This window comes from Eriocheir sinensis, chromosome 47, assembly GCF_024679095.1.
Source record: "Eriocheir sinensis breed Jianghai 21 chromosome 47, ASM2467909v1, whole genome shotgun sequence".
Taxonomy (NCBI): Eukaryota; Metazoa; Arthropoda; class Malacostraca; order Decapoda; family Varunidae; genus Eriocheir; species Eriocheir sinensis.
Genome location: NC_066555.1, coordinates 2,102,098 through 2,127,385, shown reverse-complemented (window position 1 = coordinate 2,127,385; position 25,288 = coordinate 2,102,098). Strand labels below are relative to the sequence as shown.

Sequence of the window (25,288 nt, the reverse complement as noted above, 5' to 3'; positions counted from 1 at the left end):
AGGAGGAAGCGGGTGATGGGGGTGAAAAACGGAGGAGGAGAAAGAAGTCGGTGATGGAAGAGGGGTCGTTTTAGGGGAAAGAACGGGGTATGGATGGTTCGTTTGCGTCTGTGATGGGAAGAGGAAGGGGTGAAGGAAGTGAGTGATGGGAAGGAGATTGAGAAAGGAGGATTAAATCAGGATGGAAAGGAAGAAAATGAAAATGATAAGAGATCGATTAGAAGAGAGATAAGAAAGTGAAGGAGGAAGAATTAAGTGATGAAGGAAGGAAAATTAAATGGAAAAGCATTGATAGAGAAAGGAAGGGACAGGGAAGGAAAGAAAAGGAAGAATGAAGTATGGAAGGGAAAATAAATGGGGGAAAGCATAATTAGAGAGGAGAGAACAAGAGCTTAAATGGAAGGAAAGGGAATTAAGTGACGGAGTAAGAGAAGAAAAAATCACTGGATAATAGAAGAAATGAAGAAAAGAAGAGAAATGGAAGAGGAAAGCATAAATAATTAAAAAAGAAGATGAGACTTAAAACCAACAGTACTAAACGTCAAGGTAAATCTTATGGATGGCAAGGGAAGTAGAGGAAATAAAATATGAGGTTCGATTAAGACGTGCATTTCTTGGGTAGTCGTTCACCCGCGACTGTCAATTTCTTTTTCAATATTCTAGGCTCCTCAGTGGATCATTACCTTATCTTGAGCGGGCTTTTTTTTCATTATTGTTTTCTTTTTTTTACGCCCTTGCACTGTCTCCTTTGCTGTAAAAAAAAAATCCCTTATTATTTTATCATTGTCTTATCGTATCATGACATATTTTGCTCTCATTTTTCTGTTATTTTTTGTTAATGAATTTGATGATTAGTATCGTTATAAATTATTCTTAGTGTCTTCTCTCTTATTTTTTTGTATTATCATTTTTGCAACTGCACCTTATCTTGAGCATCCGTTATTGTGTTATCATTGTCTTATCGCATCATTACATATTTTTCTCTCATTTTCCTGTTATTTTTTGTTAATGAATTTGATGATTAGTATCGTCATCAATTGAATCGTCCCGAAACTGACCTCTCTTTCGGCCACCTCTTTGGATTATTTATGGGAGCAGCGAGTAGCGGGCTTTTTTTTATTATTGTTTACTTTTTTGTGTGCCCTTAAGCTGTCTCCTTTGTTGTAAAAAATATATATTCTTCAGTGTCTTCTCTTTTATTTTTTTGCATCATCATTTTTCCAACTAACACAAGTCATCTCCGGAGGGAAAAGAATGTATTTTTTTTACCTTCCTCGTCAATGGCAAGGCAAGACAATGGACGGCCGGTTGTCATTGCAGCGTTTGTCCGGCATTGTTCCCCGTTTTTATTTGTGTGGGTGATTCTTTTTTTTTTTTTTGTGGATGAACCCGTGGCTCGCGTACGGCTGTGTTCGCTTTATTTTTTGCTGCTGCGCCGAACTGATTGACTGGAAACGTGCGGACAGATGGACTCCAATTGTTCGGTGATAAAAAAGAGACAAAATTGAATGGCATTGTGATGTAAAGTAATGGAAAATGCGCTGGTGTATGTGTGTGTGTGTGTGTGTGTGTGTGTGTGTGTGTGTGTGTGTGTGTGTGTGTGCCTATCTGTTTGTCTGTATATCTGTCTGTCATTCTGTCTGTCGTTTATCTGAAAATCGAAAGCAGGGGGAGTGAGTATTGAAAAAAAAAAGGCGAACAAACAGAAAAAATAAAACAGTAGCCAAAAAAATCACAAAAAAAGGAAAAAAACAAACATGAACACAAAATTACCTTCACGACCCAAAAAAAAGAAGATAAAAGAAGAACACGAAAAAAATAACTAATAAAAAAAAGGAAAAAGAACACAACACACAAAAAAACTACCCCTTTACCACTGAATATCCCATCCTCAACAGCGTCTCCTGGTTGGACGGACGGACGAACGCCTTGCCCTGCCTTGCCTTACTTCGCTACCCAGTCATATGCCGAGCCGAGGCGAGTCTTAGCTGGTAGTCGTGTGGGTTTCATCGATCGAGCTTGAGGTCTAATCTTGGGGAGGGTTTTACGGCCCTGGACATCTTAAGCAGCTATCGAGGATGTCCAGTGAATAAGATATCAGCCAGAATTCCTCTCCCACATCCCTTTTTCTCCTTTATCATGGTTCTCCTGCGTTGTCTCGTGTGTTTCGCTTTCTTTCTCACGCGTCAGTAGTGTTGCCAGCGTGGGGTGAAATAGTATTGGTGGTTGTGGTGGTTGGTTGGTGGTTTTCCGTGTGGTGTTGCTTCCGTGGGGAGAGAAAAAAGGGGATGGAGTTGTCGGTGCGGAGTTTGAAGTGGGATAGTTGTAGAGGCGTTAAAGTGGATGTGTGGAAGGGGTGGGTAGTGGAAAGTAGTGGAAGCGAAGGGGGAACGGCACTGCTAGGGGTTTGATAGTATGGAGAAAAAGTTGAAAAGTGGATAGCTTGGGTAGGTAGTGAAGAGTAGAATAGAAGGGGGAATGGCTCTGTTAGGGGTTTGATTGTAGGGAGAAAAGGTTTAAGAATGGATAGATTGTGTAGTTATTGAAAAGTAGAAGAGAATGGGGGCAAGGCTTGGCTATAGGCTCTGTTGTAGGAAAAAGAATTGAAGAGTGGATGGAGAGGATGGTAGTGGAACGTAGAAGATAAAGGGGAACAACACTGCTAGATGTTTTGTTGCAGAGAAAAAGGTAGTCAATGAGTGGAAGAGTGAGTGGAAAATGTGTGGGTAGTAGATATCATTTCTAGGCAATATAGAGTAAAAAATAAAGATATAGAGATTAGAGACATGAATGTAGGACGTGTGGGTAGTATGATATAAATACTTAACAAAAGAGGAAGCGTAGGAGGCTTGAGAGAGACAAAATAGCGAGATAAAAGGAGAATAAGGAAAGGGATAGAGTTGAGTGAATAGAAAGTGGATAGGAATAGAAATGAAATAGCTATAGGTACTAAGGTATTAGGAGTTTTTGATAGGATAGCGATATTGGTGTTATTCTAATGTGAAGAAGAGAAGGAAAAGAGAAAGGGAGAAGAAGAAAAAGGATTAACTTGAAAGAACAGAAAATGGAAGTAAATCGAAATGGAATAGGTAAAAAGATATCAGGAGTTTAGGATAGAAGAGGAGGTGTTGTTAGTGGTATTCTGACGTAAGGAAGAAGGAAGGGCGGAAAGGGAGAAGAAGGAAGAGGACTAAGTGGGTAAGGGGGAGAAGCTGGACATTAATTCAGGGAGACTAAGCAGAAGGGTATCGATAGGTAACAATAGAGTAGGTCGTGTCCTGCTGAGAGGGAGAGGGAGAGAAAGAGGGAGAAATAGGAAGTGGATATATGTAATGGCGTCACTCTGGCTAAATTGGATTGGAAGAGATTCAGTATGGGAGTGTTAGTTTCCTCCCTCACCCCCACCTTTTCCCCCTCCCTTTCCCCCCTTTGACGCAATAGGTACACAGGGTAGGCCTACGGAATTAGATGTTTTGTCGGGTGGGGGAGTTTGACCTTGGGGGCGAAAGCGATTGAGGTGGTTGATCAATAGTAATGACAGTGCCTTAGTTGCCAGTGGCCGGGTGGCTCAGTGGTGCCGGTGCCTCCGTCTCGACAGTACCTCGGCCGCCTGCGCTCCTCTAGTGAAGGACAGACAGTACCTTTGGGTGAGCTTGTGTGTGTTGGGGTGATGGTGTGTGCGTTTAGCGGTGTGTGCATTAGTGTGTGTGTGTTTATGTGTAAGTGGGGGTTTGTGGGTGATGTGTATGTGTGTGTGTGTGTGGGTGTGTGGGTGGGTCTGGGTTAGTGTATGTGTGTATGTGTGTGAGTTGGGGGGGAGAGATGATTGTGTGTGTGCTTGGATGTGTGTATATGTGTATGTGCGTGTGGCGATAGACAGACAGCGACGAGGTGGAGCACTGCAGTGGCGGCCAAGGCGGGAGGTGACAGTCTGCTGCGGCAATCAATGAAGGTGTGATGTGTCGCAACAACTGGCGACCACCGACCGTCACTGAATCGGGCCGGAGTTTGGCGTGTCGGGGCGTGTGCGGGCGCCTGTGTCTGTGAGGGTGAGGCGAGGAAGGCTGTGGAGACGGAGAGACACGGGCAGAGTGTGCAGGATGACGCAGCCTGGCGAGAGGTGGTTTCAGGGCAGCTTTCATGCGCTTGTGACTCTAATATCGATGCGAAAAAGAGACGCAGATCCATAAACAGAGTGACTGTCAGATAAAAGACGGACAGACAGACAGACAGACAGACGGCAGCAAGCAGTGTCAAGTAATCCCCCACAGTGTCTCGGCCCACTGAGAGGCAGTTTTGTGTGTGCGTGGTCGATGGTTGTGGCGGCGGCTGGTGCGTTCCTGGTATCAGGGTGTTTGCGGGTGTCAGGGCGGGTTGTTTCGCTGGGTTAAGGGATTAGCGGTGTAATATTTTTTTAGGAATTTGTCCAATATATTTGTTAAAAGTTCGCACACTTTGTTTCTCGAGGCAACAGTGGTTCAATTATTACAAATCCAATGCTGTGACTTGCGTGATGTGTTAGCACTTCGGTGAATTCTAAAGTAATATGTTTACGCTGGACTGTGAATAATAGATCCAGTAACTGATAATAAATAGCGCTAGTGACCCTCGTGGCCAGGCACTGAGAGGAGAATGGGAAGGAGGAGTAACTTTCTGCTGGAACAGGTGGATGAGAAACCGGGACTGATCAGCTGCTGCTTCTGTGTGTCTGAACCGAGTTGTTTATTAGAGGAAATGAGTGTGTGTGTGTGTGTGTGTGTGTGTGTGTGTGTGTGTGTGTGTGTGTGTGTGTGTGTGTGTGTGTGTGTGTGTGTGTGTGTTTCTGTGTGTGTGTGTGTGTGTGTGTGTGTGTGTGTGTGTGTGTGTGTGTGTGTGTGTGTGTGTGTGTGTGTGTGTGTGTGTGTGTGTGTGTGTGTGTGTGTGTGTGTGTGTGTGTGTGTGTGTGTCGTACGATTCATTCCCTTTACGAACAAAAACAAAGCTGTAACATTCACGGACCCTTACTACAACGAACCGGTCCACCATTCCAAAGCATTGACCCCACTTTTCTCTTCGTGTAGCGGCGCACTGGTTTTCATGGTGTGCTGGCCCGTCTCTTAGCAGTTGCCGCGGCAGCTTCCTTCTGATAAAAAAACCTGTGCCCTTTGTTACACAAAATAGGGAGACGTGAAAGAAACAGGCGTCTCGTTCCGCCGAGTCGGTGTTCATGATTCATCACTATTTGTTCCCGCGCCGCTGTGCTGCAGAATACTAGATGAGTATTTTTATAACATTTTTCTTTTCTGTTGTTCCAGGACATGATGGTGAGAGCCAGCCCGGCGGGGACGTGCCCTCGTGTCCAACAGTGACCTCCGCCGCCCATGCAATGACAGCCATTCCTCGAAACGCGCCCCTCCGGCGGCGCCGCCGCTGGCACGGCCTGGTGCAGCTTGGAGGGGTCACCGTTTTCACCTTCGGCTTCGTGGGCGCCGCCGTCCTGCTGCAGGGGGCGCCCTCCCCGCCCTATGCCGAACGACACATGTCTCCCCGAGACCTCCACATCTCGGGGTCAAGATCCATCCTCCAGGCGACGTCGACGGAGCAGAGTGACGTGCTGGAGACCTCCGTCGAGCCCTCCAATGAGACGGAGGTGAAGGTCAAAGCTGACCCGCTCTTCCCGCCCGACCTTTTCACGCTGGAGGAGCGGAGGAAGGGCGCCATCGTACTGCACGTGCTGGGCATGATCTACATGTTCGTGGCTCTCGCCATCGTGTGCGACGAGTTCTTTGTGCCGGCCCTCGACGTCATAATCGAGAAGCTGCAGATCTCGGAGGACGTGGCCGGGGCCACCTTCATGGCCGCCGGCGGCTCGGCCCCTGAGCTGTTCACGTCCATCATCGGCGTCTTCATCAGCTTCGACGATGTGGGCATCGGCACCATCGTGGGCTCCGCTGTGTTTAATATTTTATTTGTGATCGGCATGTGTGTGTTGTTTTCCAAGACGGTGTTGGACCTGACGTGGTGGCCTCTGTTCCGCGACGTGACCTTCTACAGCGTGGCGCTGTTGTCACTGGTGGTGTGCTTTTTGGACAACTTTGTGTACTGGTACGAGGCCCTCATTATGTTCTCGATGTACCTTGCCTATTGCATATTCATGAAGTTCAACTCCGACGTTGAGCGCTTCGTCAAGAAACACCTCAACCGCAACAAGGTGACCCGCGTCTGCTCCACCGACCAACTAGTGCCAAACGTGAGTACCGCCTCCCTCACTGCTCCGTGTACCTTGCTGCCGTGCCTTGCCACCCTCATGTTCCACACAGTGACTCCAGCAGGACTGCCAGTAGACCGATCCATCATGGCTTAGTGCAACACGCTCACTCTCCCCTCCTGGCTGCCCGGGCCAGGGGGGAACAAATCATTGTCTCTTTGTGGAAATTACTAGAACACTTCCTTGCCATCAAACACCAGATAGCCGGCAGACACCACACGGTGGAGAACACTGTTGTTGAGGTCCAGGGTAGAGTCAGGCTTGTCTCACTCACAGCAACAAAGTGGTCACCATCGGCCCTTCGCCCCCCCTCCGTAGTGACCTGACCCCCTGAGTCACCCAACACGCTGCGCCCTGACCCCCGCCGCGCGCTGCCCCTCCCCCCACCCTCCCTCAACACGCGCCCTGACACATCACCTTAAAGCCCCAACTGACATTCGGGACATCGCCTCGCTCGCCTCACTCACTCACTCACTCAGCAGACTCACCAATCATGAACAAAGTGATATTGAAGCATCTCCCTTCCCCACCCCCACCCCTCCCTCATCCCCATCCCTACCCCCATCACCCCAGGCCTCCCCAAACCATACCGTGATGCACTAGAGTCGCATTTCAACCTTAGAAAAGTTGTCTTAAGTCGAGTAACGAAGCTGAGGCAAAGAATAGTTAAGGAGAATATTGAGAGTTCAGTCTACGGCGTCGCTAACATTACAGTCATCTATATAGACACTTATATAGAGCTGTGATTTGTTAGTCTTGTCGTGTATTCTTACTTTGAGGTTACCGTTGCGTTGGTCTCTTCTTTTTACCTTATATTTTACTGATTTAGGAAGATTAGTAAAGAGCAACGAAGCTTATCAATATAGTTCAATGGGATCGAGTTCAAGGCTACGTGAGAGAGAGAGAGAGAGAGAGAGGTCAAGTGGAAGAGTATGACGTTTGATGTTCACGACGGAAGGACTTTTAAGATCACTAACCAAGATGCGGACCTATAGAAGCTGCTCTCTCTCTCTCTCTCTCTCTCTCTCTCTCTCTCTCTCTCTCTCTCTCTCTCTCTCTCTCTCTCTCTCTCTCTCTCTCTCCCAATACAAATCAAAACTAGAAAGAAATGAAATGTAGGTCAAATTTGTCTTTTTTTCTTATTTTCATTCTTCCTTCCTTCCTTCCTTTCTTCCTTTCGTTCGCTTCTTCCTTCTATCCTCCTTTTCTTGCTCTCTTTCCTTCATCTTTTCCACATTTCTCCCTCTTGGTCATTATTTTATTTTTCTTTCATCTTCTTAAAACAAAAAAGTAAAGCTACTGTGCTCTTATTTCCTCATTTATTTCCTTCACATACTTAATTTTCCTTCTTTTCTTCATTTCCTTCTGATTTTCTTCATTATTTTCTCCTTACAGCCTTTCCAATCCTTATTTCCAAACCCTTTCCTTTCCTTTCCTTTTTACTTCCCTGATATATCCTTTTCAATCTCTATTTCCACTCTCGTTTCATTGTCTTTCATAATCCCACTAAATTTTTTTTATCTTGTTCATTTATAATATTCCTTGATACATCCTTCCAATCCCTTTTACCAACCCCTTTCCTTCCTCTTTATTTCCTTTATACATAACTTCCAACCCTTTCTTCTCCTCTCTCTTCATTTCCTTTAGTAATCCACAATGACCTTTCTTCTCGTCTTAACACACACATACCTAATCCTTCTCCGGAACTCATCACCTACTACCCCTTCCCCCAATCCCTCTCACCCCTTCCAGTCCTTATTTTCACTCCCCTTTCATTCCCTTTCATAAACCCACAATGACGTTTCCTCTCCCTTTAGCACCCATTCCTAACCCTTCACTGGACCCCATCACCCCTTACCCCTTCTCCCCAATCCCTCTCACCCTTCCCAATCCTTATTTTCACTCCCATTTCATTCCCTTTCATAAACCCACAATGACGTTTCCTCTCCCTTTAACACCCATTCCTAACCCTTCTCTGGAACCCATTGCCCCTTAACCCTGCACCCCTTCCCTTTCACCCCTTTCTCCGTCCCCAAACTTTCCCTTTCACACCCAAATTCATTCCTCATTAACCTTTTTCCTTACCTTCCCACGTCCCCAGTTTCCTGTTTTCCACTCACTAACGACTCGACTGGAAATAGTCTCCCTTCTCCTCCCCTTCTCCCTCCTCTCCATTCGATTAGTCTCCCTCCCTCTCACTTTCTCCCTTCTCCCTTCCATCTTCACCCTTCCTCCTCCTCCTCCTCTTCCTCATCTTTTCCGTGAGTTACTGGTTTAGTTCTGGGCGTGAGGGAGGAGGCGAAGGGGAGAAGAGGGGGAGATGGGAAGGAAGGTCCCACCCTCTCACTTTCTCCCTTCTCCCTTCCATCTTCACCCTTCCTCCTCCTCCTCCTCTTCCTCCTCTTTTCCGTGAGTTACTGGGTTAGCTCTGGGCGTGAGGGAGGAGGCGAGGGGGAGAATAGAGGAGAAAAGGGGGAGAAGGGAAGGAAGGTCGGTCGTTCAAGGGTAAAGGAAGGACAAGGGAAAGGGTTGAAGGTGGGAAAGGTGGGTTAATTAAGGGAAAGGTTGGTGGTGATACTCCCCACATTTTCTGTTTTCTCTTAAGGGGGGTCTGTTTTTTTTTCTTTTTTATTTGTAAGCTGGGATTTTATTTTACATATTTAAGAAAGAATATAATAGAAAGACATTGAAGGGAAGTTGATTGAAGAAGTCTTTGTAATGTTGTGGAGGTTTTTTTTTTGTTGTTGTTGTTGTTGTGATTTGATTGAATATTTCTCGTTTCAATTTATCAAAAGAAGGAATGCTTAATTTTCCGAGTATAATCTTCAATCTCTCTTGTTTGCTTCATCTTGTCCGAGCGAGAGACAAACAAACAGACCAAGGAAAGTGTTTGTGTATTCGAATTTAAATGTGTGTTTGAGATAAATCAATACAATGAAAGCAAACACACAAACATACACACAAACATAAACAAACACACAAACATCTGCGTTAACCCGAGACATTCCAACCCATCAAAAAAAAAATTAAAGCGAAATAAAATAAACAAAACAATTAAACTAGACCAGAAAACAACAAGTCTCATTCACGTTCTTTCATCGATATAACGTTCCATTGTGAGAGAGAGAGAGAGAGTGTGTGTGTGTGTGTGTGTGTGTATGTGTGTGTTGATTGATGGATTTCCTTAGACGTCGATAAGGCCCAACTCTGCATATCAAAAGGTGTGAAAAACAACTTAGTAGGTCACGAAGGCGCCGAAGGAAGCAGGTGTTTGAAAAGTCAGGGCGGGCGATTTATCAGAGAGAGAGAGAGAGAGAGAGAGAGAGAGGGAGAGGGAGAGGGAGAGGGAGAGTCATGTAATCTATATCTATTGGTCTTCAGAGAGGTAACAAGCAAAATGTGTGTCAAGTAATTAGTCAACTTTGCCGGTGGTGGAAAATAAATAAATAAATAAGGAAATTATATAAAGCAAATGACCTACTGACGAAAATTTCCATATAACGTTATCAAGAAATCGAACATCCATCACTTCCTCCTCCTCCTCCTCCTCCTCCTCCTCCTCTTCTTGCTTCTTCTTTTCTGCCTTCTCCTTCTATTCGTAATCTTCTTCCTCCTTCTGTATACTCTTCCTTCTCCTTCTTTTTTTTTTCTTCTTGTTCCTCCTCCTTTTCCTCCTCCTCATCCTTCTTCTCTTTTTGTTATTCCTTCTCGTCTTCCTCCTTCTTTCTTCTCTTTGTCCTCCTCTTCCTCCTCTTCTGTCTTCTTCTTTTCGTACTCTTCTTTCCCCTCCTCTTCTTCCTTTTTTTCTACAGTTCCTTCTCCTCCTCCTCCTCCTCCTTCTCGTGTTGTTTTTTCATCTTCTTCCCTCTTTTTATCTTCTTCCTTCTCCTCTTCCTCCTCCTCCTCCTCCTCCTCCTCTTCGCAATGTAAATAGCTATGCGTTGCTACGGTGCTCTACTTGTGTCAGCCTCTTACCTTCTCCTCTTCCTCTTCTTCCTCTTCCTCTTTCTCCTTCACCTCCTTACTTTCCATCACTCTCCTGTACCTTCATCTACCTTCTCAAGTGCTTTTCCTTCTCTTTTACTTTATTTTCCCTCCACTAGTTTGTATATTTTTCTTTCTACCTTTTTTTCTTTCTTCTTTTATTATTCCTTCTTTCAATTTTGGTTTCTTCTATCTCCGCTTTTTCGTTATTATTATTTGTTTCTTCCTCTTCTTTGGGTCATCGTTTGCTATGCTTTCTTTCTTCATTCCTGTTGACATCTTTCTTCTTCTCTTCTTTTTGTTTCTCCTCTTCGTTCTTCTTCCTTCATTCGTTTCCTTCTGATTTTCTCTCATTCTCACCTTCATTCCACATATTTGTCAACAATTTCTACTTTCTCTTTCTTTCTTCCTTTCTTCCTCCTTTTTTTTCTACTTTTCTCTCATTTTCTCACTCATTCCACCTCTTTGTCAACGTTTACTATCTACTTTCTTTCTTCTTCCCTTTCTACATCTTCCTCCAACTTCCTCCTCCTCCTCTTCTCCTCCATTCTTCCGTCTAATTGTGTCGTATTTTCTTTCTCTCTCCATTAGCCAGTCTTAATCTCCCTCTTCTCTCCCCTTTACTCGCCTTTACCTTCCTTCCTTCCTTCCTTCCTTCCTTCTCTTCATCCTTCTTACCTAACCTTTTCATTCATTCCTAAATATTTTCCTCCTCTTTCCTCATTCACATTTTCCTCTCCTGTCTCCATTTACCTCCTCTCTCTCCTCTCTCTCTTTCTTTTCTCTTTCTACTTTTCTTATTCAGTTTATACCATCCTCCTTCTACTCTTTTATCATCCTTCCTTCCTTCCTTCTTTCCCTTTTCCTCTCCTTTTTTATTTTAATTTACCTCTTCTCTGATTTCTCTTTCTTTATTTTCCTTATTCAGTTTAGATCGTCATTTTCCTCCTCCTCCTCCTCCTCCTCCTCTTCCCTTGCTTCCATTCCTACCTTCACTCCTTCCTTCCTTCCTTATCTTCCTTCCTTCTCTCCCTTCCTTCCAGCCTCCCTTGCAGTATCCTTTATCATGTTTACAGCACTTCCGCCCTTCATAACATTAATTTTCTTCCTCCTCCTCCTCCTCCTCCTCCTCCTCCTCCTCCTCCTCCTCCTCCTCCTTTCCGAAGGTTGCGTCTTACTTTGCTGTTTTCCTGATCCTCGTTTCATCCTCCCCTTAATCTCCTCCTCCTTCTCTTCCTCTTCTTCCTCCTCCTCCTCCTCCTCCTCCTCCTTTGCTTCACAAGTTCTCGCTTCTCTTTATCTTTGTTTGATGTGTCTTTTTTAACCCTTACTTTGTCTTCTCTTTTTTAATCTCCTCTTCCTCTTCCTTTATCTTCTAATTCTCGCTCCTCTCATCCTTAACTTTTTTCCCTTCTTTTTTTCAGTCTTCTCTTTGTCTTTCATCTTCTCCTCCTCTTCTTCCATTTTTCTTTTCCTTTCCTCCATTTCTTGGCGAGTTTCCGCTTCTCTCATCTTTGGACTTCCCTTTTTTCTTTCTCTCCTTCGTCCTCCTCCTCCTCCTCCTCCGTTTTCTTCTTCGTCCAAACAAGTCGTGTAAGATAATTAGCATAGAATTTGCATTTCAACTCGTTACAGGTCATTGCGTGTTTTTTCGGTGTGTGTGTGTGTGTGTGTGTGTGTGTGTGTGTGTGTGTGCCCGCAATCACGACCACCCACACCCACACTCACACACTTATTCACACGCACACTAATACAAAATCGACAGCAATACTCAAGTCAACTCAAACCACTTCTCACCCGTTTAAAACATCGACGCAGCTCCGCCAATACAGTAACATGCAAAGTATTGTGATAGAGTGAAAGTGTTGGTGGAGTCCCTTCATTTGGGTTCAGCAGAGGAAGGGGGGATGAGGGGAAGGAGAAGTAGTGAGGGAGTTGAAGGGAAGGAGGTGGAGGGAGATACTAGAAGGAAAGGGAATTGAAGTGAATTGAATGGAGGGAGTTGAGGGAAGGGAGTGGAAGTGAAGGTAGTTGAAGAGAGAGAGTTGAAGGAAAGGAATTGAAACAAGGGAGGTGAAGTGTCAGATGGAAAGTGTGCTAGCGAGTGTGATCCTAAAGTGAATGACTGACCGGAAGAAAAGAGGGAGAAGAAAAAGTAGAAATAAAGGAAAAAGGGGAGGAAAAAGTGGGAGTGAAGGAAGAAGAATAGAAAAAGGAAAAGGTAAAAGAAAAGTGAGGAGTGAAGGAAGGAGAAAAGAAGGACGACTAGTGTGTTGAAAAGGAGTTTATGAACGAAGTAGATGAGGAGGAGAAGGAGGGCTTTGTGAATGGATAGGACGTGACAAGAAGAAGAAGGAGGAGGAGGAGGAGGAGGAGGAACACGAGGAGTAGGAAGAAAGAGGAAGGAGAGTAAAAGCAATTATAAAGAGAGGGTATCTAGAAAGGGGAGTAGAAGAGGAGGAAGAGGAAGAACAAAAACTGGAGGAAGAGGAAAGGTGTATGAATGGATGGTTGGAGGAGAAGAAGGAGGAGGAAAAAGAAAAAAAGAAGAGAAGGAAGAGGAGAGAAGTTTGAGTGAAGGGTAGATGGAGAGAGAGTAGAGGAAGAGGAAGAAGAAGAACGAGTGATGAGAGAGAAGTGTGTGACTGGACGGTAGATAGATGAGAAGGAGGAAGAAGAAAAACAAGAGGAGGAGGAGGAGGACGAAGAAGAAGAAGAAGAGGAGGGCGTGAATGACAGACACGTAATGGAAGAGGAAGAGGAACAAGTGATGAGTGAAAGGTGTGTGAATTGAGGTTACATGGAGTAGGAGGAGGAAGAAGAGAAACAAGAGGAGAAGGAGGAGAGAGAGGAGGGCGTGATTGGAGTGGGCGTGGAGAGGCCGAACTCAGCGCGGCCCCGAACACGTAACATCGATCTCCGTGACGCAAGAGGTGGATCAAGTGTTGGTTCCTCCGTAACAACCCCTGAGCCGGAAAAGTAAAAATATGACGAGAAATGTAATGTGAAAAAAAAATATATGAACCAAAAAATGAAAAATGGAAATTAAAGATAGATATTGTAAAGATATGTATTACGGATTGACAACCGGAAAAATTACAAAAAAAATACTGAAAATTGTAAAAGGAAATAGAAATAGATCAATCTGAAGTTAAAGACCAGTATTTAATAATAGAAATGAAAAAATAATAAAAGATAGAGATTAGAGACATGATTGTAAGGATATGTATTACAGATTGACAACCGGAAAATACAAAAAATAATGAAAAAGGAAATAGAAGTAGATCAATCTGAAGTTAAAGACCAGTATGTAATGATAGAAATGAAAAAATAATAAAAGATAGAGATTAGAGATATGATTGTAAGGATATGTATTACAGATTGACTAACGTAAAAATACAAAGCAAAAAATACTGAAAAATGTAAAAGGAAATTGAAATAGATCAATTTGAAGTTAAAGACCATTATTTAATGACAGAAATGAAAAAAATAAAAGACAGAGATTAGAGATTTAATTTTAAGATATAAGTTACAGATTGACAACCGGAAAAATAAAATATGCAGAGAAAGTAAATGAAAATCAGAAAGAGATAAACAGAATAAAAAGAACGGATCGATCGGTATTAAAAGCCGAAACAGATAGGCAAAAATTTGTTCTTCTCTGCAGTCAGTCAGTTAAACGGTCAGTCAGTTAATTAATAGGTTAGGCTAGCCAGTCATCCACCCAGTAATCCAGTCAGTCAACCAATTGTTCAGTCATCCATGTGTCAGCCAGTCAATCAGTTAGTCGACCCAGCACACCAGTCACTCAGCAGCCAGCCAGTCAGTCAGCCTGTAACCAAGCCCGTCAGTCAGTTGTTCAGTCATTAATCAGCCAGTAGATCAGTCCACCCAGCAACCCAGCCAGTCAGTCAGTCTTTCAGTCATTCATGAGTCAGCCAGTCACCCAGCCAGTCAGTCACTCACTCCTACAGCCAATTAAAAAGTTAGTTACTCATCCAGCCAGCCAGTCAGTCAGCCAGTTGTTCACTCATTCATCAGCCAGTCGGTCAAACAGTAATCTAGCCAGTCAGCCAGTTCAGTCATTCATCAGTCAGCCAGTCAGTCAGCCAGTTGTTCACTCATTCATCAGCCAGTCAGTCAAACAGTAATCTATCCAGTCAGCCAGCAATCCAGCCAGTCAGCCAGTTCAGTCATTCATCAGTCAGCCAGTGAGTCAGCCCGCCAGCCCGTAATTCAGGTATCCGTCCACCTGGCCAGGGCGCGGGGCAGGTGAGAGACCCCAGCCCGACAGGTTAATTGGCTTAATTGCGACTTATGGACCCCGGGCTCATTACAACCTCCGTTCCTGCCCCTTGCCTTCTTCTTCTTCTTTTCCTTCTCTCTTACTTCTTTCTTTCTCCCCTTGTTCTTGTTTCTTCTTCCTGCTTTCTTCCTTTTTTTCTTCTTTTTTCCTTCTCTCTTACTTCTTTCTTTCTCCCCTTGTTCTTGTTTCTCCTTTCGACTTTCCTCCTCCTCTTATGTTTTTTTTTTCTTTCATCTTCATCTTAATCCCTTTTATTGTTTCCTCCTTCTTCTTCCTCCTCTCTTACTTCTTTCTTTCTCTTCTTGTTCTTTTTGTCCCTTCCCCCTTCGATGCTCCTCCTCCTCCTCCTCCTCCTCCTATTCTTTTTTCTTCTGATTTATACTTTTTTTCCACTTCGTCTCCTTTCTATTCCATTTTCGTTTCTTATTTCTTATTTCTTTTCTTTTTCCACATCAAATATTTCTCCTCCTTCTTTTCTTCCTCCTCCTCCTCCTCTTCCTCTTCCTCCTCCTCCACCTCAAGAAACTCCCTTCCAAACACACATATCCATTCTTCCTTCCTTCCAAAACACACACACACACACACACACTCACTCACTCACTAATAGGGTCAGAATTCGCGCCATAATCGTCTAACGTAACGCCGTAAAATACTACAACGCCAAATACTTTTTTTCTTTTCGTTGTACGCTACAGTGAATTATCGTACAAGGCTCTTAAGCGGTATTGATCTTACGTCTTGAAGGATGAATAACAGGCAGAAAAAAGGGATAATTTGAGCCTTGAATACCTCCTCCTCCTCTTCTTCTTCCTCCTGCTCCTCCTCCTCCTCCTCCTCCTCCTTAAAGCTACATATTATCACAAGAGTTAATTTGTGTGTCTTTTGGTCTTCATTTATTTTCTTTATATTTTTTTCTGTGCTCCATTTTTTTGCCTTTTTAATTTCTCTTCGTTTATTCACTATTTTTTTTCACTTTTCCAGGTTTGTTTTCATTTCTGTTCCTTTTTTTTTACTTCTATTTATTTTTTTATCTCACCGTCTTTCTTTTTAGTTTTTATCTGTTTTTCTTTTCCCTTCTACTCCTTCCTTCCTTATCTACTTTCACTTCTTTCTATTGTTCTCCCTTACCGTTTTTTTGCGGTTCTTTGTTATCTTATTCTTTCCGTTACACTTTTTTTTCTCGTTTCTCTTTCAATTTTACTTTTATTCTGCCTTTATCGAGTCAATGATCCTTTTTCACTTTTCTCCTTTATTCTCTCCTTTTGCGCTCCTCATTTTCCACCTCTCTTTCTTTCTGAGTATTTTATTTTTTCCTGCTTTTATCGAATCAACGCTTTTCCACTTCCCTCCTTTTTTCTCTTTATGTTCTTTATTTCTATCAATTCTCTCTCTTTCTTTCCTCTTTTTTTTCTTTACCGTTAATATCGAGGCGCTAATTGGCCGAGAATGACGTCATCTGCGCCGAATGGGTCCCGAAGTGAGCCCAGTAACGCCCTGAATAAGGAGACTGAGATTGAGGGAGTGTGTGTGTGCGTGTGTGGAAGGGGGTGTGGGTTGGAGGTAAGTGTGGGCATGTGTGGGGGGGAGGGGTAAGTGTGTGTGTGTGTGTGTGTGTGTGTGTGGCATGTAAGTGGGGTGGGGGGGGGGGTGGATTTTTTTTTTTTTTTTTTTGTGTGTGTGTGTGTGTCCCTTCTAATCCGCAAATCAGCGTCTACTTTATTTTTTTTTTTATCTCTCATCATTACATCAATTATCCATCGCTACATTCAATTTCTTCGTTTTTCTTCTTAACTGATTATTGTCATCGAACTTTTCCTCTATTTTCTTCTCCGTGTTTGGTTCGTTACTTTGTTAATTTTATTCTTTGTTTTACTTTATTATCTTATTATTTTTATTTTCTCTCTTTTCATTGGCTTTCTGTTCCTCTCTCTAGTATTTCTTTCATTCATCTTTTGTCTTTTTTTGGTAATGTTTTCTTTTTGTCATTTTCATTTATTCATTTTGTTCTCCCCTTTAGCTTGTTTGCTCACTCATTCTCTTTCTCCCTCTCGTCTCATTGTTTATTTTCCTTCCTCTTATTTTCTTTCATTCATCAACTCCATTGGTTTTAGTCTATGTTTTCCTTCTCTCACATTTCTCTCCTACATTCTCATTCCTCAAATATTTTCCCTCCTTTGTCCTTTTCTGTCCTTATCCTATCTCCTCGTCCTTCTCTTCTCCTCACTTCCTCCCTCTCATTCCCTCCCCTTCCCTTTCCCTCTCTTCCCTTCCCTTCCCTTCCCTTCCCTTCCCTTCCCGTTCCTTCCCTTCCCTTCCCGTTCCTTCCCAGCTCCATTTCCACGTTCCAGCTGCCTCCTCATAAGATTTCAGGGCATTCTCTCTCTCTCTCTCTCTCTCTCTCTCTCTCTCTCTCTCTCTCTCTCTCTCTCTCTCTCTCTCTCTCTCTCTCTCTCTCTCTCTCTCTCTCTCTCTCTCTCTCTCTCTCTCTCTCTCTCTCTCTCTCTCTCTCTCTCTCTCTCTCTCTCTCTCTCTCTCTCTCTCTCTCTCTCTCTCTCTATCACTCTCTCTATATCTCTCTCTCTCTCTCTCTCTCTCTCTCTCTCTCTCTCTCTCTCTCTCTCTCTCTCTCTCTCTCTCTCTCTCTCTCTCTCTCTCTTAAGCTTCACGTTATTCTTACTTCCTTACTTTCTCCCTTTCATCATTTTTTTTCCTTCCTTCCTTCCTTTCACTTTCATTCGACCTATTCATTTTTCCGTCCTCTCTTATCTCCTTTCCTTCCTCCCTTCCTTCCTTCCTTCCTTTCTTGGTATCCCACTCTCCCTCATCCTCTCACTAACCCATCCTTTTCCTCCCTTCCATCCTTCATTCCTTCCTTTTTTCTCTCCTCCAGTCCCTCCTTTCCTTCCTCCCTTCGTTCCTTCCTTCCTCTCTAGATATCCCACTCTCCCTCTCCCTCTCCCTTACAAACCTATTCCCTTCCTTCCTTTCTTCTTTCCATCTTTCCTTCATTCTTTCCTCTCATCATTTCATCCCATCCTTCCTTTCCTCTTCTATCCTTCTTTCCCGCCTCCCAGCCTTCCTATTTTTTATTTCCTTCCATCCCCTCTCTCCTTCCTCCCACCCTTCCTTCCCTCCGTCTCTCGCTCTCTCTAAGGCTCCCAAGGCTCTCATAGCTCCTTGTGACCTGATGGAATGGACACAAAGTTAAAGGCATCGAACCCTCCTCGCCTTCTTCGCCTTCTTCGTCTTTTTCTTCTTCGTCTTTTTCTTCTCCTTTGTTTTCATCTTCTTCTTCTTCGTCTATTACTTCTTCGTCTTCTGTTTCTTCTTCGTCTTCTTTTTCGTCTTCTTCTTTTTCTTCTTCTTCTTCTTCTTCTTCTTCTTCTTCTTCTTCTTCTTCTTCTTCTTCTTCTTTTTCTTCTTTGTTTTCTATTTCGTGTTGGTTCGTATTTTCCTTATTATTTCGCACCATGTCACGTTCTCTCTCTCTCTCTCTCTCTCTCTCTCTCTCTCTCTCTCTCTCTCTCTCTCTCTCTCTCTCTCTCTCTCTCTCTCTCTCTCTCTCTCTCTCTCTCTCTCTCTCTCTCTCTCTCTCTCTCTCTCTCTCTCTCTCTCTCTCTCTCTCTCTCTCTCTCTCTCTCTCTCTCTCTCTCTCTCATTCCAGTTTTGCTATTTCTCACGTTGGAATGGGATGGAGAGAGGAGCATCTGTCTCCGGCCGCCAATCGCCTCCTCTTCCTTGTCTTTCTTGTGTTGCGAGGAAAAACTTGACAAACGGAACCACGAAGGAAAAAAAGAAACATTCGTGGCAATTCACATGTTTTCCTTTATTTGTTTTTCTTATTTTTCATGTTTTTTTCATTCTACTTTTTTTGTTTTTCCTTATTTCCTGCTTCTTCTTCTTCTCCCTCTTCTTTCTTTTTCTTACTCTTTCTCTTTTCATTTTTTCCTTATTATTCTTTTTTTTCTTGCTTCGTTAATTTTTTTTTCCATTTTTCCTCTCCGTCTTTTTCCTTCTTCTCCTACTTCTCCTTCTTTTCTTGTTTGTCTTCTTTTTCTTCTTTTTCTTCTTCCTCTTCTTTTTCGTAGTAGTAGTAGTAGTAGTAGTAGTAGTAGTAGTAGTAGTAGTAGTAGAAGTAGTATCACTATTCTCTATCTTTTATTGCATATTCACCTCTAATTTCCTTCTGTTATCTTTGCCATTCTCTTCTCTTTCATATATTCAGAAATAATCGTCTTTTTTCACAATATATTTTCCTTTCTCTTCTTTATCCGCCAGTGTTGTCTTTTTCCTTTGTTCTTTCTTCTCATATCCTCTCTCCTCTTTCTCTGTCTCCCCGCCTTCCTTCCTTCCTCTCTTGCTTCCTTCGTTCTCTCTCTCCTCGTCTTTGTCTTTGTCTTCTCTGATTGCTCTTTCTTTATCTCTCTTTGTCTCATCTTTATTGCGTCATTTTCTTCTTTACGCCTCTTTCGCAGCTAAATTGTTTTTCTTTTTGCTGTCTTTTCCATTTTCTTTGTTTTGGATTCACCCTTTTTGTTTTCTTTCTCTTTCTTATTTTTTTTCTTACCTTCTATTCTTCCTCTTTTCTTTTTCTTTGTCTTTTTTTTCTTTCCTCTTTCTCTTTATTAGTTTTGTCTATCATCTGTTTCGTATTGCCCTTTTTTTCCTTTTTTATTATATTTTATGGCCAACCAAGAGCTCATTAACCTTTTTTGTGGCCTTCCTTTCCTCTCTCCTTCCATCATTATCATCACCACCATCACCACTATCATCATCATCACTATCCGTCTTTTCATATCTCTTTTCCTTACCATTCATCATCTTTTTACTCTCCCTTCTTTTTTTAGGTCATCACCCAACCAATCTCTCCATCTTTACATTTGTCTTCTGTAACCTCCTCCTCCTCCCCCTCCTCCTCCTCCTCCTCTTCCTTCTCCTCCTCCTCCTCAATTAACCGCAATATCCGTCTCTCTGTCGCTGATAAAGATAAGCTCAGCGAATCACAACTCCTCGATATCGGAAAATAATTCAATTACCTGAGATTTTGACGTGATTCTTCTGACCTCTGAGGCGATCTGGGGACGAGGAGGAGGAGGAGGAAGAGAAGGAGGAGGAGGAGGAGGAGGAGGAGGTGTTGGTGGTATTGTTATCCGTGAAATCTCTTATTCTGTCTCAGCTGAGTGGAAGGAAGGAAGAGGAAAGGAGGATCGGTTTTAGACACACACACACACACACACACACTATCTATCTATCTATCCATCCTCTATATCTCTCTATCTACTCCCATCTTTATCCTTCTCATCTCTCTCTCTCTCTCCTTTTTTCCTCTCCCTCTTTCCTCCCTCAATCCTCTTTTCTCTTTCCTTCCTCCGTTTCCGTTTAACGTTAAAGACTTTCCTTCCGTTGTACTTCACTATCTTTCAATTTCAACTCGCTTTTTTTTTGTCACTACTTTCTTTTTTTTCCTTTTTTCCCCAAATCGCTCGCTTCTGTCCTTACTTCTTATTTTTTTTATTTTTCTCTTTCGCTCATTCTTTTTTCAACTTTCCTCCTCTCCTCTCGTGCCTACTCTCCCATTTTAAGTTTTTTTTTTTTTTTTTCCTTTGTCACCTCCTCACACACACTTTCTGTTATTTTTTTTTTTTTTCATTATTACTTTCTCTGTTTATTTATTTATATTTTAAAATTTGTCCTTCCTATCTCCACACTTTTATCGTTTTTTTTGCTTTTTCTCTTGTTCTCCATAAATTCCTTCATACATAATTAACTAAAATCATGAAAAATATACAAACACTAACACATTTTTTAAGAGACTTTTTACTTCATATGTGACTATTTGTACCTTTTTGCCTTTTTTTCTATTTTCCTTTCCCCTGCTATTAATGACATCCGTACCACATAAACTACAATCATTTGGCTATTTAATACACCCTCAACCATCACTCTAGGCCTTAACAATCGGTCACAATCTATGAAAGTATACCAACATTTTTTTATCCCATTCTCTTTGCCTTCCGTCTCCGTCTCCTCCTTCCTCTCGTTCCCTCCCTCGTCACGTCCCTGATGGAAGATGTGGCCGGAGTGACGTCACGTGGGTGTTGTTTTAGACCAATCTTGCTCAGGGGACAAGACCAGAAAGAAATACCAGACTCCTTTTCCTTCGCTTTTCCTTTTATAGTTTTCCTTATGACCCTCCTCCTCCTCCTTCTTTTTCTTTTTCCTCTTATATTTTCCTTTATTTTCCTCCTCCTCCTCCTCCTCCTCCTCCTCCTTAATCGTATCTTCCTGTTCCTTGTTTGTGTTTTACTTCGATATTTGGTTTCTTTTCTCTCCCTTTCATCCTTCAAGTTTCTAATACACCCAGTCTTGCTTAAGGGACAGAATGAGAAAGAAATATCAGCCTCAGCCTCCTTCTTCTTCTTCTTCTTCTTCTTCATATAGTTTTCCTTGTTTCTCATCTCCATTTTTTTTTCTCCTCTCCTCCTTCATTTCCTTTATTTTGTTATCATGTTTTTTTCTTGTTTTATTTTGTTGTTGTTTTTCTTTAAGTTTTCAATACCGTTACTTCTTTTGTTTTATACATTTACCTTTATTTTTTTTTATAGTTAACTTCTCCATCCTTTTCTTCCTCCTCCTTTTATTAATCGCTTCTCCATGTTATATATTTTTTTCAACATCTTTTCTTATTTCCTTCTTTTTTTTCCTGCTACTTTCATTCTCTCATTTCTCTCGAACACGAAAAAAAAGTCACTGATTCTTACCTTTTAACCTTTTCACATATTTTTTCGCAGTTTTGTCGCGCTCTCGTATGTGTGTGTGTGTGTGTGTGTGTGTGTGTGTGTGTGTGTGTGTGTGTGTGTGTGATTGAGTGCATTTTCAGACTCATTTTTTTACCTTTTTTTCTCTTCCTTCGCCGTCGCCGTCATCCTTCCTGCCTCTCTCTCCTCTCATTCATCTTCCTCTGTCCCGCCTGTCTTCGTTTCTCATTTTTCTCTCGGTTTTCCTGCAATATTTCGGCATTGATAGAAGGAGGGAGGTGAGAGAAAGAAGAGGAGGAGGAGGAGGAGGAGGAAGAGGAGGAGGAGGAGGAGAGAATTAATGGTAAGATAGAAAGAGGAGGATGGAGGTTAAAAAAATGGTAGAGAGAGAGAGGAGGTTTCTCTATTCCAACTTTACTCGTTACTATACGCCCGACAGCTCTTAGTATTACCCTCCTCCTCTTCCTCCTCCTCCTCTTTTTCCCCCTATTTTCCTTTTTCATCCGCTTTAGCTCGAATTTTCTCTTCTTTCACCTAATTTTCTTTCTCTTCTCAATTCTCTCTCCTTCCTCTTTCTTCCCTTTCCACCTTTGTATTTTCCTTATCATTCATTCCCTCTCTTTCTCTTCCTCCTTTTTATCAGGTATTTTCTTTCACCTCCTTATTATTGTTTTCCTTTTCCTTGTTCTTCTCTCCTTCACATTTCTTCCTCTTTCCTTCCTTTTCCTCTCTTCTCTTATGCCTCTCTCATCTCTCTATTTTCTTCCTTCTCTCCTTCACTTCCTTGTTATCCTTTTCTTTTGTTTCCTTCTCCTTATTCTCGTTCTCTTCTCCTTCATCTTTATCCTCTTTCCTCCCTCTCCCTAAACCAATCTCATCTCCCTCTATCCTCCTCCTTCACCTTTCCTTCATCTCCTTCCTTCCTTTCTCATTCTCTCTCACTCCCCCTTTTCTTCCTTTTCTCTTTCATTCTTATCTCTCCTTTCATCTCCTGCCATCTTCTTTCCTTCATATCGTCATTCGCTCTTTCTTCTCCTTCTTCCTTTATCATCCTTTCTCCTTCTCTCTCTCTCTCTTCTCATTCGTTATTCCTTTCCCTTTCCTTCTTCCCTTCGTTCTTCCACTAATGTTTTTAAATTTTCTCTTATGTTAGTTTCGATTTACTTTCGTTATTCTTTGTTAAATTTCTTTGTATTTTATTTATTTTCATTTCTGTTTTTATTTATTTACATTTGCTCTTATTCATCATTCTTCAGCTAGACAAACATGCTCTCTTTTCTTTTTCTTCCTCCTCCTCCTCCTCCTCCTCCTCCTCCTCCTCCTCCTCCTCCTCCTCCTCCTCCTCAGGTCGTCTCGGTTCCTGCTTCAGACGGAGACAAGTATGTACACAAAATACTCACACACACACACACACACACACACACACACACACACACACACACACACACACACACACACACACACACACACACACACACACACACACACACACACACACACACTCATTCCCACACTGAGAGAGGAAGGAAGGAAGGAAGGAGGGAAGAGAAAGCAAACAAGAGGAGTATTTTTGGCGTGTCGTCGTGTTGGATTACAAAGAGGAAGAGGAAGAGGAGGAGGAGGAGGAGGAGGAGGAGGAGGAGGAGGAGGAGGAGGAGAGGACCTGTTTCTCTTCATACTCTTAAAACAGGTGATATGTATTTTATTTTTCTACCCATCTATCTCTTTTGGCAGTCTTTTTTTTCCTCTTTCTCCATTTTCTTCAGTTTTCCTTTTTCCTCTTTTCTTCCTTTCGCTCCTGTCGCAATGTGTTCTCCTTCGAGGGGAAAGAACGCTTGGCTTTTCATTCCCTTTCCTTTTCCTTTTTTTCCCTTCATCATCATTCTCCTTCCTTCTTCTCCTCCTCCTTTGCACCTCACGCGACCTTTCCGTCATCATTTCTCTTTTATCTACTTTCTCCTTTTTTTCTCGTATACTTCATTCTTTTTTTTCTTTTATAATCATCCTTTTCATATTTTTTTTTTCTTTTTCTCTCCTCGGTTATGGCTTTTCCTCCCCCCACCTTCATCATCATTACCTCCTCCTCCTCCTCCTCCTCCTCCTCCTCCTCCTTTTCCTCCTATTACTCCTTCTCGTGCTACCCTTTTTGCCTCCTCTTCGTTATCTTCTTCACATTTTTTTTTCGTCTATGTCCTCCTCGTCATCATTCTCCTCTTCCTCTTCTTTCCTCTCTCTTTTCTCTCTTCCTTCCTTCCCTCTTCCTCTCCCTCTTGCAGTTTCTTTTCTCCTTCCCTTCCTTTCCTCTGTTCTTTCCTTCCGCTTCACACTTCCTCCCTTCCTCCTCCTCCTCCGCCTCCTCCTCCTCTCACTGTTCCTTCCTTCCTTCCCCTCACACACACACACACACACACACACACACACACACGAAAGGAAAATCATGCCTCTCCCCCTATGTGAACACCCCCCTCCTCCTCCCCCCTTCTTCCCCCTCCCCCTCCCCCCTCCTGGAGATTCATAAGAGAAGAGAGAAGTGGCTTATGCAATACTCAAGAGGAGGAGGAGGAGGAGGAGGAGGAGGAGGAGGCTCTTCAGGAGGTGGTGACGCGTGCCTTCCTCAGCAATTCAGAGTCAGCACAAAATTCCAGACGCCGACGCCGAGTTTGTTGTTGTTGTTGTTGTTGTTGTTGTTGTTGTTGTTGTTGTTGTCATCGTTCTTGCATTTTTTCGTCCGTTGATAAATGTTGACTTTTTTTTTTACTCTGGTCGAGATGTTTTTTTTTTGTCATTATTTTTCTTTCTTTTTGTTTTTGGTCTTGCTATTTTTGTTGTTTTTATTTTTTCATCTCTGCTCGTCTTCTAATTGCTGACTTTCTTGGCGTTTTTTTTCTTTTCTTCCTTTCTTCCTTTTCTTCTTTCTACTCCTACATAACTCTTTGCTTCCATGTTTCTCTCTTTTTCCTTCCCTCTTACCTTCGTTCTTCATCTCTCATCATCATCATCGTCTTTTCTTCTTTTTTTATTACTATTAGAGAGAGAGAGAGAGAGAGAGATTTCAACTCCCTTATTTCCCTTACATCCACTAATTTCCTCTACCCTTTCACCCACGCCCTCAACCATTGCTAACGAAAGGATTATATCTATTACAACCCTCCCTGAATCCATCCTTACATCCTCTTTTTTTCTTTCTTCATCCATATTTCATCGCCCTTCATTTCCCTTCCACTCCTACTCCCTTTTACTCACTCCCTGCATCACTGCTAACCAGGAATCTCTCTTATTACAACCCTTCCCAAATCCATCCTTCCATAGCTTCATCCTTCTCCCTTTCTTCTTCCTTATTTCAACTCCCTTACTCCCTTCATTCCCTAACATCCACCTCCTCAGCCATTACGTGCGAACTCCCTCCTGAAGGCGCGTCTTAAAAACAAAATCCCAAGGTAGTTTTCATAGGACTTTTTGCTTTTCCCCCTCGTGGATCCGCGGGAGGAGGCGTGCAAAGGCCCCCGCCAGTCCTTGATAAATGACCGTGGGAAGGAGTCTTACGGAGGGGGAGAGGGAGAAAGGGGGAGGGGCGGGGTAAGGGGTGTCGACGCCCGATTCATTTCACCAGGATTTTGAGAACAGTTTAAATCTTCGTCGTGCTGGAAGACCAAGGAGGAGGAGGAGGAGGAGGAGGAGGAGGAGGAAAGAGGAAAAAGTGGCGGAGGAGGAGAAGTGTAATGGGAAGATGAAGCGATAGAGATGAAGGAGAAGGAAGAGGGCGAAGACGATAAAGAAAAAGAACAAGAGAGAGATGGAGGAAGAAAATAAGGAGGAGGAGGAGAAGGAGAAAAAGGGAAGAGTACGAGAAAGAGGATGAACAAGAGAAGAAGCAGATGGAGTAGGGAGATAAGAAGAAGGAGGAGGAGGAGGAAGAGGAGAGGAGGAGCACCAAAGTGAGGGAGATGAAGGGCCTCTCTCCAAAAACTTGACGTTGAAGAAATACAGGGAGGG

The 25,288-nt window shown here is 42.9% G+C and overlaps 1 protein-coding gene across 8 annotated transcripts in view; it reads left to right on the top strand.

Moving 5' to 3' along the window:
* The first annotated feature begins 3,568 nt into the window (after positions 1-3,568).
* Positions 3,569-25,288, top strand: part of LOC126981273 (sodium/potassium/calcium exchanger Nckx30C-like) — a 137,241-nt gene continuing 115,521 nt past the window's right edge. For 3 of the 8 annotated variants that reach the window (XM_050832165.1, XM_050832163.1, XM_050832162.1), the window contains exon 1: positions 5,295-6,229. In XM_050832165.1, coding sequence (XP_050688122.1) covers positions 5,366-6,229 — 864 coding nt within the window. In that variant the 5' untranslated portion in view covers positions 5,295-5,365. Of the gene's footprint in view, positions 3,648-4,024; positions 4,050-5,294; positions 6,230-25,288 lie in introns of those variants that run through there. The other 5 variants (XM_050832167.1, XM_050832166.1, XM_050832161.1 and 2 more) reach the window with 4 other exon arrangements.